Raw genomic sequence first — 13,099 nt, 5'->3', positions numbered from 1 at the left:
GTACAAAGAAATGTGGCTCAACATGCCTAGATCGTCCCGTCTTTCAAGAGATGATGTAAATCCAGATTTTACATGAGATACCCCCATGAAACAATATTACCTTTTTTCTACACTGCGCAGACAAATCATTATCATGATTATCATCATCCCCTTCGATGGACTGGACTTGGTCCCTGAGGCTGCAGGTTGCTCTGTTGACCAACAGAATCCATGAGGCAGGAATTGGTCTTTTCTAGATACCCGCTGTCTCTCGTCTTCCAGTCACAGCCAATACTTCTGTTTCTTCCTTCTCTTTCATTGATGTCTAAACTTTGAGTGGCTACCACTCAGAAGGGCCGGTCACTCATGTTGGCTGTCTTTGCTAGTCTGGTTTCAGACTCCTGGGCTGAAGTGATCCTCCTGCCTCAGACTCCAGAGTAGCAGAGACTCAGGTGTGCATCACTGTGCCCAGCTTATGGTAGCTCTTAAGACCTGGGAAGGGAGGGGCTGGGTGCGGTGGCTCATGCCTGTAATCCGAGCACTTTGGGAGGCTAAGACGGGTGGATCATGAGGTCAGGAGTTTGAGATCAGCCTGGCCAACATGGTGAAACCCTGTCTCTACTAAAAATACAAATATTAGCCAAGCGTGGTGGTGGGTCCGTGTAATCCCAGCTACTTGGAAGGCTGAAGCAGGAGAATAGCTTGAATCCAGGAGGTGGAGGTTGCAGTGAGCTGAGATCATGCCATTGCACTGCAGCCTGGGACAGAGCAAGACTCTGTCTCAAAAAAAAAAAAAAAAAAAAAAAAAAAAGATCTGGGAGGGGTGATGCAGTATCTGACAGCCAGAGCCAAAATGCCTTTATCTAGAACAGGAAAAGAGGAGTTAATACCTAAGAAGGGAATGTCATCATGGAAGGTGGAGATAGATGGAAGAATTTTTTTTTTTTTTTTTTAGGTGAAGGGATGAGATTGAACTATCAAAGCCTGGCTAAGAAAAAGCAAAATCCTTGATGGAAATCTCTGGCACAGGGAAAATGAGCAGAACTGGCACCAAGGAAGCATTAGGAGAGAGAAGAAGATAGTGGGGAAGCAGAAAGGAACAGCAAAGGGGTGTGTATTTGCCATCGTCTTGAAGTCTGACTGCTTGGATAAAATACATACCCTAGATTAAGGGTTAGCAAACCGTGGGCTGTGAGGCCAACCTGGACCATTGCCTGTTTTTATATAATCTTTGAGGTAAGAATGGTGTTTACACTTATAACTGGCTGGAAAAAAATTTTTTTTTAAAGAATATTGTTTTGTGACCTGTGAAAATGATAGGAATTTAATAAATACAGTATTACAGGAACGTGGTCACAATCGTTCATTGGCGTATCGTCAATGGATGCTTTTTCATGCCACAGTAGCAGAATTCTGAGCGGTTGCAACAGAGATCGTTAAGTTCTGCAACACCTAAAATATTTATTATCTGAGTGTTTACAGAAAACCATTTACCATTCCTTGCCCGTGATGGGCAGAGCAGAGGGCCATACACGGCTCTTTATTTGACTTCAGTATGTTTCGAGGATCTCCCTGTTTCTTAGCCACTACCAGAATTGCCCCCCTCTCCTTTCACCTTGCTATTTCTTCTACTATTTAAAGTTCCTGCGTTACACCGTGAGCTTAATACCACACAAAAGATGTTGAGTAGCCAGAGGTTTGCCATGAACCATGTGCGCTGCCACTGGGGAGTGGAAAGGCACACAACGTAGTGTCGACCTAGAGGAGGCTCCAAGAAGGAAGAATCACAGCTCGGTAATACTAGGTGCTTTCCATTTGGGAAAACAGAACCTATGTTAAGAAAAAGGTTTTGTTTAGTAGTTGTTATTTATTTACATGCTTTATGATTAGTGGAAGGTTTTGAACAAGGATGGGCCGTCAGTACAACTTCAAAAACATAAGTACTGCAATCATACAGGACAATAATATATACGTATAAAATCAGAATCAGAGAATGTATGAGTAATGGTGATCGCGACGGGAGGTGGGAGGGAGAGCCCTTATTTTCACACAAGAGAAGGAAGATATTTATTACTCAAGAACAGCAAAAGCTTATTGTCTCATAGCGTTCTTAAGAAGAAAACAGAAAATATCCCTGGCACAGGCTATAACTATATATCTCTATCCTGTATGTAATATAGCTGTTATTTCTATCCTAAAATCAGCAGATTCTTTAATATTTATAAACGTACATACACACAGTCACGTGTCCCTTAACGATTGGCGTTGGGTGCGTTCTGAGAAACGAGTCAGGCAATCTTGTCATTGTGCAAATATCACAGAGCCATACTTTCACAAACTTAGATGATATAACCTCTTCCTTGTCTAGGTTATATGGTGTAGCCTATTACTCTGTGCACAGCATGTTACTGTACTGAATACTGTAGGTGATTGTATCTAAACATAGAAAAGGTACAGTGAAGTATAATATTATAGTATAATCTGATGTGACCAGCATCATATAGCCAATTTGTCATGGCCGGAAATGCCATTTTATATATATGGTCATCCCTCAATATGGTGGGAGATTGGTTCCAGGACCTCCCCTCAGATACCAAAATCTGCAGATGCTCAGTCCCTGATATAAAATGGCCTAGGATTTGCATATAACCTAAACACATCTTCCCATATACATATTAAGTCATCTTTAGATTACTTATGAAGACTAGTAGAATGTAAATGCTGTGTAAATCGTTGTTATACTCTATTGTTTAGGAAATAATGACAAGAACAAACAGTCTGTGTATGTTCAGTGCAGGTGCACTGGTGGTTTTTTCTTTTATGTTTTAAATCTGAGGTTGGTTGAATCTATGGATGTGGAACCCGAGAATATGGAGAGCTGTGTGTATGTGTGTATGTGTGTGTAGAGAGAGAGAAAGAGAGAGAGAGAGAGAGAGAAAGTAAGTTACATAAATACAATGGATCACTATTGTCTCTCCAGTTTCCAGCTACGTCCTCCTCAAGTTTGCTTATTGAAGCATTCTTGATTAAGAGTAAGTGGATATAGTTACCTCTCTTCTATGCTCAGGAAACTAAGAGTCTAAACGTGCACATTTCTGGCCTAAATGATAGAATTAAGTCTCCTGCCTCCTGGTCCAATAGTCTTGCTATTTCATAACACTAAAGAGACAATTTGTTCTGACGCAGGCCTTACCTAAGTAACTAAGAGCGCTTCCCTCCCGTTGATTGCTAAAGGAAAGCTGACGGGAGAGACACGTCCGTCTCACAGCGATGCTTCTGTCCTCCCCGGTAACTTCTCAGAAATGTGGTGTTGAAAGTAGTCGTCAAAAGCTAAAGTTAGAAACAGTATCGGGCTGTTGAGTAAGAGGGGTCAGTGCGCAGCTGTTATGGGAGCTTTCTGAATTGTACAACGCGGCCACTTTGATGCATGGGAATCAATTACAGAGAAACCTTGTCAAGATGGCCAAAATTCAGCCTTAAATAATTGAATTCTCTGCCAAACCCTGTCTGCTGTCGTTATCTAGAAATGTAATTATGCAGCTAAATCAAGCAACTAAAATTAGTGTAGTGTAAAAACACCTTGGCTATCTGAAAGTGGAGGAATTGACATTTGGATTTACAAAACGCCAACAGTTGGATATGTTTGGTGGTGTTTGAAACTCTCTCCCGGTTTCACCAAAATCTATATCGAGTGTCCCATTTAGAGTGAGAGGTGGAAAGTGGCAAGTGAATATTTGGTTTTGAAGGTGATTTTCAGTGATCCCTGGGACTTGGGCATTATTTAAGTGGATTCACTTCATCAGAACTTCATGCTATTGCTTTCAAAATTGCGAAACTACACACACCCATATGACTTCCTAATATGAAGATTAGAAGAGTGACAATTTGAATGTTACCTGAGCCTTCAATCTCAAGTCAAAGCCTGCAGTCTGAAACCAACGATGTGTCTATACCAATCATCAGGAGGACAGGAAATACATGATAAGAATGGCTAATAGCCACCGGTACTGCACACGTCATGATATGGTGCTAGGACTTCATTTAATGATAACACAGCCTTTTGAAGTAGGGACTATTATTATCACAGTTTTCCAAATGAGTGAACAGGGTTCAGAGAGGCTAAATAACTTGTTCAAGATCACACAGCTAGTGAATGGGACGCCGAAGTCAGCATAATTCCAGTTCATGTAATCCCCTAGGAATTTATCTGCTACCATGTAACATATCCCAAATGACTGCTTGGGTATTTTCAAACACCAGAAAGATTTCAAATCTGTGCTTGAATGTATTTTTTATCCATAGTTATGGTGCTTGTTAGCTATGCCTTGAAACTCTGGAACAAGGAGACATCTCTTGTTAATGTATTGCATATTAATATATCACAGTTGAAAGCTCAAAATAATGTCTTTAAAAATACAAAATAAAAGGCATAGGAAATGTTATTACAGACTGAAATACGGCGATGAAAATAGTGTTGTGGTTAGGAATTGGGCTCTGGCATGTGTTTGTAGCTTAGCACTGCCTTCTACAAGCTATGTGAACATGAACAAACCATTTAACTAGTATGAGCCCTGTTTCCCATTTGTTATATGGGACTGATAGTAGTGCTGACTTCAGAGACTTGTTGTGAGAATGAAATTACATAACATGTGTAAATAATTTAACTCCGTCTCTCTGCATAGCACACATTGTGCAAATATAAGCTGGTAGTTTTATTGTATTATTTACAAATTGCCTCTTTAAAATTGAAATCAGAGAGAGAGAGAGAGGGAAGAAAACTAGACTGAATGCCTTCTTATTTTTCTATCAGTACCAAACGTTGCCCGCATTAACCTACTGGGTTTGAATTTTAACTGGGAGGTGATAATCACATCAATTTACATTTCTCAGTTTGTTTTTCCCGTAAAAATCTCAGTAGACCCCATCCCTTGCCCTTTTGGCCAAATTCAGTGGGATGAGCTTATGTCTCGTAGCCTGGTTCCCTCTGTCACTTGGTCTCTTGATCTCTTGGTCTTTTGGTCTTTCTCTCTCTCTCTCTCTCTCTCTCTCTGAGAACTAAATTAATGAAGAGTATTTGGTTAGTCATGTTAGGCAAGCTGTTCCCAAAATAGCGCCTTCCATTTTGGTAGCTTCAACTTTGCAGCTGCTGTGTCTCTTCGTCGTCTGGGAAGAAAACTTTCACATTAAGAGTTGCTGATGCGGATTTTCTTTCTTTCCTCTCCCGGCGGCGTTGATGAGTGCTTGGCTCCTGACAGACGCGATTCGGCTCCCAGCTTTGTAGTTCGGAAGAAGTTGGGTCTATAGATTTCCCCCTAACTCTCCATCGATGTGTTGAGCTTCAGAGGGAATAACTCTACGTAAAGCATGTTGGCGTCTCAAGGAGTTCTCCTGCATCCCTATGGCGTGCCTATGATTGTACCGGCAGCTCCTTACCTCCCTGGACTGATTCAGGTAATTCAAGGCCTCTGCCAGCCAGCAACTTAACTCCAGAGTGCTCAGAGTAATAATTGGAATTTTTATGGTTGAGAAAGCAAACACTCTTAATACAGGAAAAAGCCCTCGCGTAGTCAGTGAGAAGACAGTAGGAAATCAAAAAGATGGATCACCCTAATCTAGCTATCGACATCTCTCATGGCTGAATAAATGGTGTAGTTGAGCTATATTTGCTTGTATTGATCTGACTGCTGTTTAACATTCATGCCTTAGCTTCAGGAGGTTGACCACGGGGCAAAGGATTTGCTCTCCTTCTCAGCTTTCTGAGGGACTCAGTCTCCCAGAGCAGATCATGAGGCAAAGTAACTTATCATGAGGTGACTCAGTTAAGAGTTTTAACCCAGGAAATGAAAGGAGCATGAAATATGCATTAATTCGTAGGACGCCTCCACACGGAGTGTCTATTTTCAGAGAAGGCTCTCCGCACCTGAATTTGAGTGGTGGCACTGAGGCAAGAAGGAACACTCTATTGATGGGTAGTTTATGAAGCTCAGAGATTATTCTAGGAATCCCTTGCCAGATGTTTACATCTTAATGATGGCAAGAAAGTGGAGGATTGAAATGTGTGCTGGTTTTACTTTGAAGGCTTTTAATTCTGTGCAGAGAGGATTAATCTGCCAATAAGAAATTTGGGACCCTCCCCCGGCGTCATAAAGTTTTCTTTGCAAGCAGGCATTGGCTTCTGGGTATATGTCTGAAGTTCTCTGCTGAAAGCTAACATCTACTAGCGATAGAACCCACAGATCATAGAAACGCAAGGTGGCTTTTTGTTGTTATAATTAGTTTTTTGAGTATAATCATCCCTTTGCAAAATATGCTGTACAGAAAAGCAAAACAAAATAGATTTAGGTACGCCCTTTCACCTTTACTCTTGTGCCTCCCTCTGTCTCCTCCAGCCGCTCGTAGTTAAACATTCTGATACCCTAGTTTATTAATTACAATTTCTGGGAAGGATCCTGGTCACTTTTCCCCCTACCTTCTCTGAACTTTGCTGTTACCTTTTGTTAACTGTACAAACCTGGGTGATTAGAGTCATTTGGGGGTGATTCCAAGTAACAACAGCATATTCTCTCTTTCTGGATTTATGGCCGTTCCTCCGTTTGAAAGCTTTGCTTGGTATTACATGTTATAAACAAATGGATCACCTGGAGAATGGTCCTCTGCAGCATGGAACTTGTTGCATCTTTCCTGGTATACACAGGCTGGTGTGATAAGGTTGTCATTTCTGAAGTAGGGCTCAGTGGCAGCTTAGAAAGTAACAAGCCTCTTGCTGCTACTGGAAACATGGGGTGAAGGTCGGCTGTTGGAGTTTTGTCAGACCCTCTGCCGCCCCATTTGATAAATAATTACAAGCAAATCCTGGCCTCCTTCACTCTACGCTGATTGATGCTGAAATTGCTTTTGAAAGTTCTCATAAGTTCCTGTTATAGATTAAGTGCCGGTGTAGGAAAAATAACGGCACCCACTGAAATGGGTGAATGTAATCAGGTTTAATGGACTTGAGAGCTTGTTGGGAATTAAATAACTATCGATTTGCTGGAATGTTGCTGTCATTACGAAATGCCACTCTGGACGTATTACCCCAGTGATAGATGAGAAGATGCAAGGACCAGCTGAGGAATTGGGGAGGCCCTATTTCTTCCTCCTTTGCAGAGCATTTGAGAAACACAGCCAGTTATTTTTGGAGAGAACAAGTGATTTTACTTGCAAATTTTAGCCTGATCATACTTTGTTTTTCCAAGCGACACCTCTGGTAACTAGTTACCCATAAGTTAGGAGAGCAGTTTAGTGAAGAGCCTCTAGACCAGCTGCTGTGACACGCGTTATCTCCTTCCTTTCTCACTGCTGTGGAATGCACTGGAAAGCTAACACACAGAGAGAAACTAGCTTTACTTAGGGTTTGCAGAGACAGCCCGTGTTATTTAGCGTTTGGCATCAAGAAACTAAAATCACCCCAGTGCAGCAATATTTGCAAGGGGAGAAAGGGCAGTGCAAAGGGAGAAAAAACTGTATCTCTCACACATGCTCAGCTCTGAGCCGATGTTTCTGTTGCCAGCTGTCCTGCATTGCTGTGGATGCCACTTGCTCACCAGTTTCTTGACCTTATGGGTTTCTTCCTCACTCAGGAGGCAAGGTATTTCCTCTAGGGAATTAAGGTTCTACCACCACCTTAATGTGTTAAAATGAGCCAAAATAAAGCATGTGTACTCCATCACTGGGAGTAATTTCTCTGTGCCTGGAGATGTTGAAACAGAGCCCATAGTGTCCGCTTCGAAGGACTGTTGTATTAGAGTTGGAGATTACTTTTCAAGGTCTTTCCAACCTCAAGAGCCAATGATTTTGTGACAGGCGTGCTCCCTTTTCATAATACTTTCAAGTGCCATTTTGAAAATTCAGACCAGCATTGCCCTTTTGAGTCGACTCAGATAAAGAAGAAAAATAAAACAAGTGATTTACCAGTCATTTGCTGTGCCATCCTCTAAGAGGGTGTCGACCTAATCCTGCAAAGGCAGTGAGTGGAGGTATTTACTGATAGTTTTAGGGAAGTTACTCATACAGGATCTTTTGTTCCAAGCAGTAGGTTTGCTAGTTATCATCCACCCTACCCTTCCGCCTGTAGGAAAATCAGAATCTTTACCATATTGGATCTCCTGAACCCCTTATTTTATGCCTAAACTTGTTGTGTATAGCCAAATAGAGAGTTTTTCCCTCAAGCCATGTAGAGAATGACAGAATGACTATGGAGAATTCAGCTGAACCCGTCTGGACTGTTTCATGTATAGAAAAAGCAGAGAGGAAAGGATAAGAGTAGCATTTCTAAGTGCATTGTACAAATATTGACTGCTTTCCGCTTGATAGAGATCCCTATGTTGATATATGTGGATAAGAAAAACCAATGTACTACTCAACACTACTTATTTCTAATTTCTAGTGATACCTTGAATGACCAGTGAGTTGTCTGACCTAGTAACACAGGAGCCTCAATCACTCGCCCAAGTCAGCCTTGAGTCCAGAAGCTACTGAGAGGTCTTACCCAAGCCATGGATGGTGGCCAAATGACATAATCAGAACAATAGCTTTGTAACTGGTTAGGCTATTTGGTTAGTGTTTGGGTCTGATGTGACCTTGGCTCTGGGCTGCAAGTACAGACCCTCACACCTCAATCTAGGTATCTACCTCATAGATATGCCCTTGGGCCACACATGGCCAAGTCACTTTCACTATTGGGCAAATCATTCCCATCTCATCCAGGTCTGACAGATGATGAGTCAGCAGATTATTTTCCTGAAGGGTTGATGGTGTAAACAGAGGCATATTCACCTCATCATGCATTTGTTCATTCAGTTTTCCATTTACTGCCTACTCAGCCTATAACAAAAGTGACAGTCACAGCCACTGAACTGTGGGTTCCCAATCTAGTGGAAGAACTAGTAGATAAACCCCAACTATAAGACTATAATAAAGTCAGCAGGAGGAAATGATAGGTAATGATTATTGAACACAATATTGTTGTGTGCCATACTCTGTGCTAAACACTTAGATTTAGTGTCTCAGTTTATTTTTATAGTAAATTTGATGCAGTCGAGCAGTATTTGTCCACCTTCCTTTATCTGTAATTCTAAATTCCAAAAAGCTCTGAAAAGCAATTTCTTTTGGAAGTTTGGCACCAAAGCTCTTTTAGGAACAGAAACTTGACCTGAAATGATGTGTAGCTATTTATAGACTTTCTTTATCCCAGCTAATGTAAATATTCATGTATTTTGCTGTGGGAATATTTATGTGTTTGATTTCAGGGTGTTGTCCTAGACCCCGCTGAGGGCTTTACATAATCAGTGTTTCCACTGAAATACCTTTCTGCAAAAGCCCCAGAAATCTGATTTTCAAAATGCTGGTGACTCCAAAGGGTCTTAGGTAAGAAATTACCGTCCTGCCTTATAATTCCCCTTTACCTATGGAAAACCTAAAACCTACACTTAGAGAAAGGTAAATAGCCCAAGGTCACAAAGAATGCCAGTGGTGTAGCGGGGATTTGGACCAGATTTGTTGAACCAGGGTCTTTTATCCAGCAACCTACCCTCTAGGTTGAGGCATTCAGTCAGGGTCACTTATGAAAACACAGGAAAGGAAGTAACCCAGTGCCTCTTAGAGTCTGGAAGAGGGTGGTTTCAAAGGGAAGGAAGTGCTATTTGAATTGGGCTGTGAAGCATTAGTAGGCGTTCACAGGACAAAATAATAATAATAATAATAAGAAGAAGAAGAAGAAGAAGAAGACTTGTTTAGTAGAGCAGAGAACTTGGGTGAATTCATGGAGTTGGCCTGTGATACTGAGATAGAGTCTTGGCGTCTTTTCCAATTCACTGGCACTGTGGGATGTGATGGTGTTTAAACATAGGTCTCAAGAGTGAAAAAACATAGGTCAAAAGGAGCTGGGAGGAATCTCATGATTGGAACTCCTAAGTATGGTGTCTCTGTAAGCCCATAAAGGAATGGGCTTCATTTATACCATCCATTACTCAGGCAACTGAAGGTTTTCTTGTTTGTTCATTTGATTGTTTTGAGACAGAGTCTCTGTCAGGCTGGAGTGCAGGGACGCGATCTCAGCTCACTGCAACCTCCACCTCCCAGGTTCAAGCGAATCCCCTGCCTCAGCCTCCTGAGAAGCTGGAATTACAGGCACGCACCACCACACCCGGCTAATTGTTATATTTTTAGTACAGACAGGGTTTCACCATGTTGGTCAGGCTGGTCTCGAACTGTTGACCTCGTGATCTGCCCGCCTTGGCCTCCTAGAGTGCTGGGATTACAGGCATGAGCCACCATGCCCAGCTTAGGGCTGGTGAATGTTTAATTTTCTGGGTTTGTGCATCATTTACCATTTCTTTTTTTTTTTTTTCAAAAAAGTGTTATTTTATTTTTGTAAGTTCCAGGGTACATGTGCAGGGTGTGCAGGTTTGTTACATAGGTAAAGGAGTGCCATGGTGGTTTGCTGCACCTATTAGCCCATCACCTATGTATTAAGCCCAGTGTGCATTAACTGTTTTCCCTAATGCTCTCCCCGACCCCACCCGAGAATGGCATTATCATTTACCATTTCTATGTCATCTTTTCTCTCTGAGATGGTAAACTCTCAGAAGGCTGAGTGGTTTCCAGCCTAAACTTTCTGTAGCTAGACACTGGCAGAAAAATGCCAATGTATGCCTCTCTGATGTGGATAACAATGGTTTAAGCAAACCCTACACTCCATATTTTTATTTTTATTTTTTTAGCGACAGGGTCTCACTCTATCACTCAGGCTGGAATTCAGTGGTGCAGTCATAGCTCACTGTAGCCTCAAATTCCTGGGCTCAAGTAATCCTCAGCCTCCTGAGTAGCTGGAACTACAGACCTGTACCACTACGCCCAGCTGTTTTATTAAAAAAAATTCTTTTGTAGAGATGAGGTCTCATTATGTTGGCCAACCTAATCTCAAACTCCCGGTCTCAGCCACACACACTGTATTTCGAAGCAGAAACCAGCACATGTACTTTATGAGACATCTACGTACATATATGTAGTAACAATGCAAATCATAGAAGCATCGGCCTTAACAATGGACAGAAAGTAACCATCCTTATAGAAAGATAAAGAAACCTATGGAGAACTTACAAGTAATTTGAATAAGTTTCTGGGTGAACTTGAAAAACAACAGCTTGTTTGGCTCTGTGGCTGGCATTTCAGGTCTTGATATTGCTGCCCTGCGATGTTATTTCCATGTTTAGAATGTCTGTTGATTGGGAAAGACATCAGCATGCACACCTGATAGAAATGCTGGTGGCGTCATTTACTCTGAGGCTGCTCCATCTTAGTCACTAAGTGGACTTTTCTGTACTGCCAAAGAGGCCATGTCAACAGCGGACTAAATTAAAGAGTCAGGGAGGTGGCAAAGAGAATTTGGAGTCAAACAGGTCCAGGTTGATATATTGGCTCTGGCATTTACTAAGCCTGTGGCCTTAGGCTTGTCAATTAACCTCACCAAGCCTCAGTTTTCTCGGCAGCAAAATGAAAGCAGGAAGGCCTAGCTTGCAAAGTCGCTGTGAGTTTTCACTGTGATTCGTCATGTCTTTATTCAGCAATTATCTATTGAGCACCTACTGTGTGCCAGACTGTGAACTAGGACTAGGTGATGTGGCAGAATAGAAAACATGCTAGATCTCTTCCAACAGGAAGTTCATATTCTAACACATAGGAGAAACTCACATATAAAGTATGTTTATTCTATACTCTTCTGGAGGGAGAAGGAGAGAGAAGGAGGGCGGAATTACTACTATTTTGTGATGGAATCTTGCTCTGTAGCCCAGGCTGGAGTGCAGTGGAATGATCTCAGCTCACTACACCTCCACCTCCCAAGTTCAAGTGATTCTCCTGCCTCAGCCTCCTAAGTAGCTGGGACCACGGACGTGCGCCACCATACCCAGCTTATTTTTGTATTCTTAGTAGAGACGTGGTTTCGCCATGTTGGCCAGGCTGGTCTTGAACTCCAGACCTCAGGTGATCTGCCCACCTCAGTCTCCCAAAGTGCTGGGATTATAGGTGTGAGCCACTGCGCCCGGCTAGAGGGTGTTTGTTAGGGATTCTTTTGTCTGCAATGAAGAAAATTCTAAGTCCTATTGGTTAGAGGGGGAAAAAGAGCATCTAGCTCCAGCTTCAAGCACTATTGAATTCAGGGACTCTGACAACTCAAGGGCTGTCGCTCTCCACCTTTCCACAGTGGTTATCTCTACTTGAGCTTCATTCATAAGCACTCCATGTCCAAGTGGTGGAAAAGATGATTCTTTGCAACTCCAAGCTTACATCTCGTCTCCTTTTAGAATTTCTCTTCCCAAAAATTCCAGCAAGAATTCCAGATTGCATTCTCACTGGCTGATCTTATAGTCCATGCCCATCTTCAAACCAATCATCTCAGCTCTTGTTGCCCACTTGAGAGCCAGAGGGCAGGGTCAGCCCCAAGTAAGCTGCATAGACTGTCAGTGGAGGCCAGATCAGGGACCTGTTACCAAAATGTTTTGGTGGATAAGCACAATCTGGGTTCTTGTTATCAACAACAATTATAGTTAAGGCTGTCACAGACATTCAAACCTGTGCTTTCTCCCCCAAACGTTGCGCACACCATCCCCTGGGGAGCAAGTGGTAGGTTTCTGGTTTTAATTATCTTGATCACTTGTTGCCATTGATCATATTTCCTAGGTAGTTTTATTGCCTTCCACTTTACTTGGCTTCTCCATTCAGGATCAGATCTGCCAAAGGCAGGGATGGCTGTTTTACCTGGTGTCTCCTCACTTGCACTAACTGCGGTCATGTCTTCCACTCATGTGTATTTGGGATATTCCCACTCTTTTTACAGACTAGTAAGTCACAACCTAGAGAAGTCAAGACAGTCCACCCGAGACATCGAGCAACACAATAATCAACGCAAGATGGTGTTTCTCAGATTCATGATCCATGCAGCCATACTACTTCTCTTTACATCAGTGATGCATAAATAAATACATTAAAAAGAGCAAACAGAGCCTTCCAGTTATTAACTTTGGCATGAGGTAGACCTGCCATCACTCCGAAGCACTTGGAGATGCTAGTGACTTGTCCCGTT

General features: G+C 42.2%; 1 protein-coding gene across 9 annotated transcripts in view; it reads left to right on the top strand.

The window, feature by feature from the left end:
- The window catches only part of RBFOX1 (RNA binding fox-1 homolog 1), a 2,535,170-nt gene that overhangs the window by 2,147,302 nt on the left and 374,769 nt on the right, over window positions 1-13,099 (top strand). For 3 of the 9 annotated variants that reach the window (XM_033235803.1, XM_033235806.1, XM_033235801.1), the window contains exon 1: window positions 5,116-5,430. The exons of 4 other annotated variants lie outside the window; for them this stretch is intronic. In XM_033235803.1, coding sequence (XP_033091694.1) covers window positions 5,344-5,430 — 87 coding nt within the window. In that variant the 5' untranslated portion in view covers window positions 5,116-5,343. Of the gene's footprint in view, window positions 1-5,092; window positions 5,431-13,099 lie in introns of those variants that run through there. 2 more of the 9 variants (XM_033235802.1, XM_033235805.1) reach the window with 1 other exon arrangement.

This window comes from Trachypithecus francoisi, unplaced genomic scaffold (genome assembly GCF_009764315.1).
Source record: "Trachypithecus francoisi isolate TF-2019V2 unplaced genomic scaffold, Tfra_2.0 Lachesis_group15, whole genome shotgun sequence".
Lineage (NCBI taxonomy): Eukaryota > Metazoa > Chordata > Mammalia > Primates > Cercopithecidae > Trachypithecus > Trachypithecus francoisi.
Note: the sequence above shows the minus strand (reverse complement) of the source record. Positions and strands in the feature narration are given on the sequence as shown.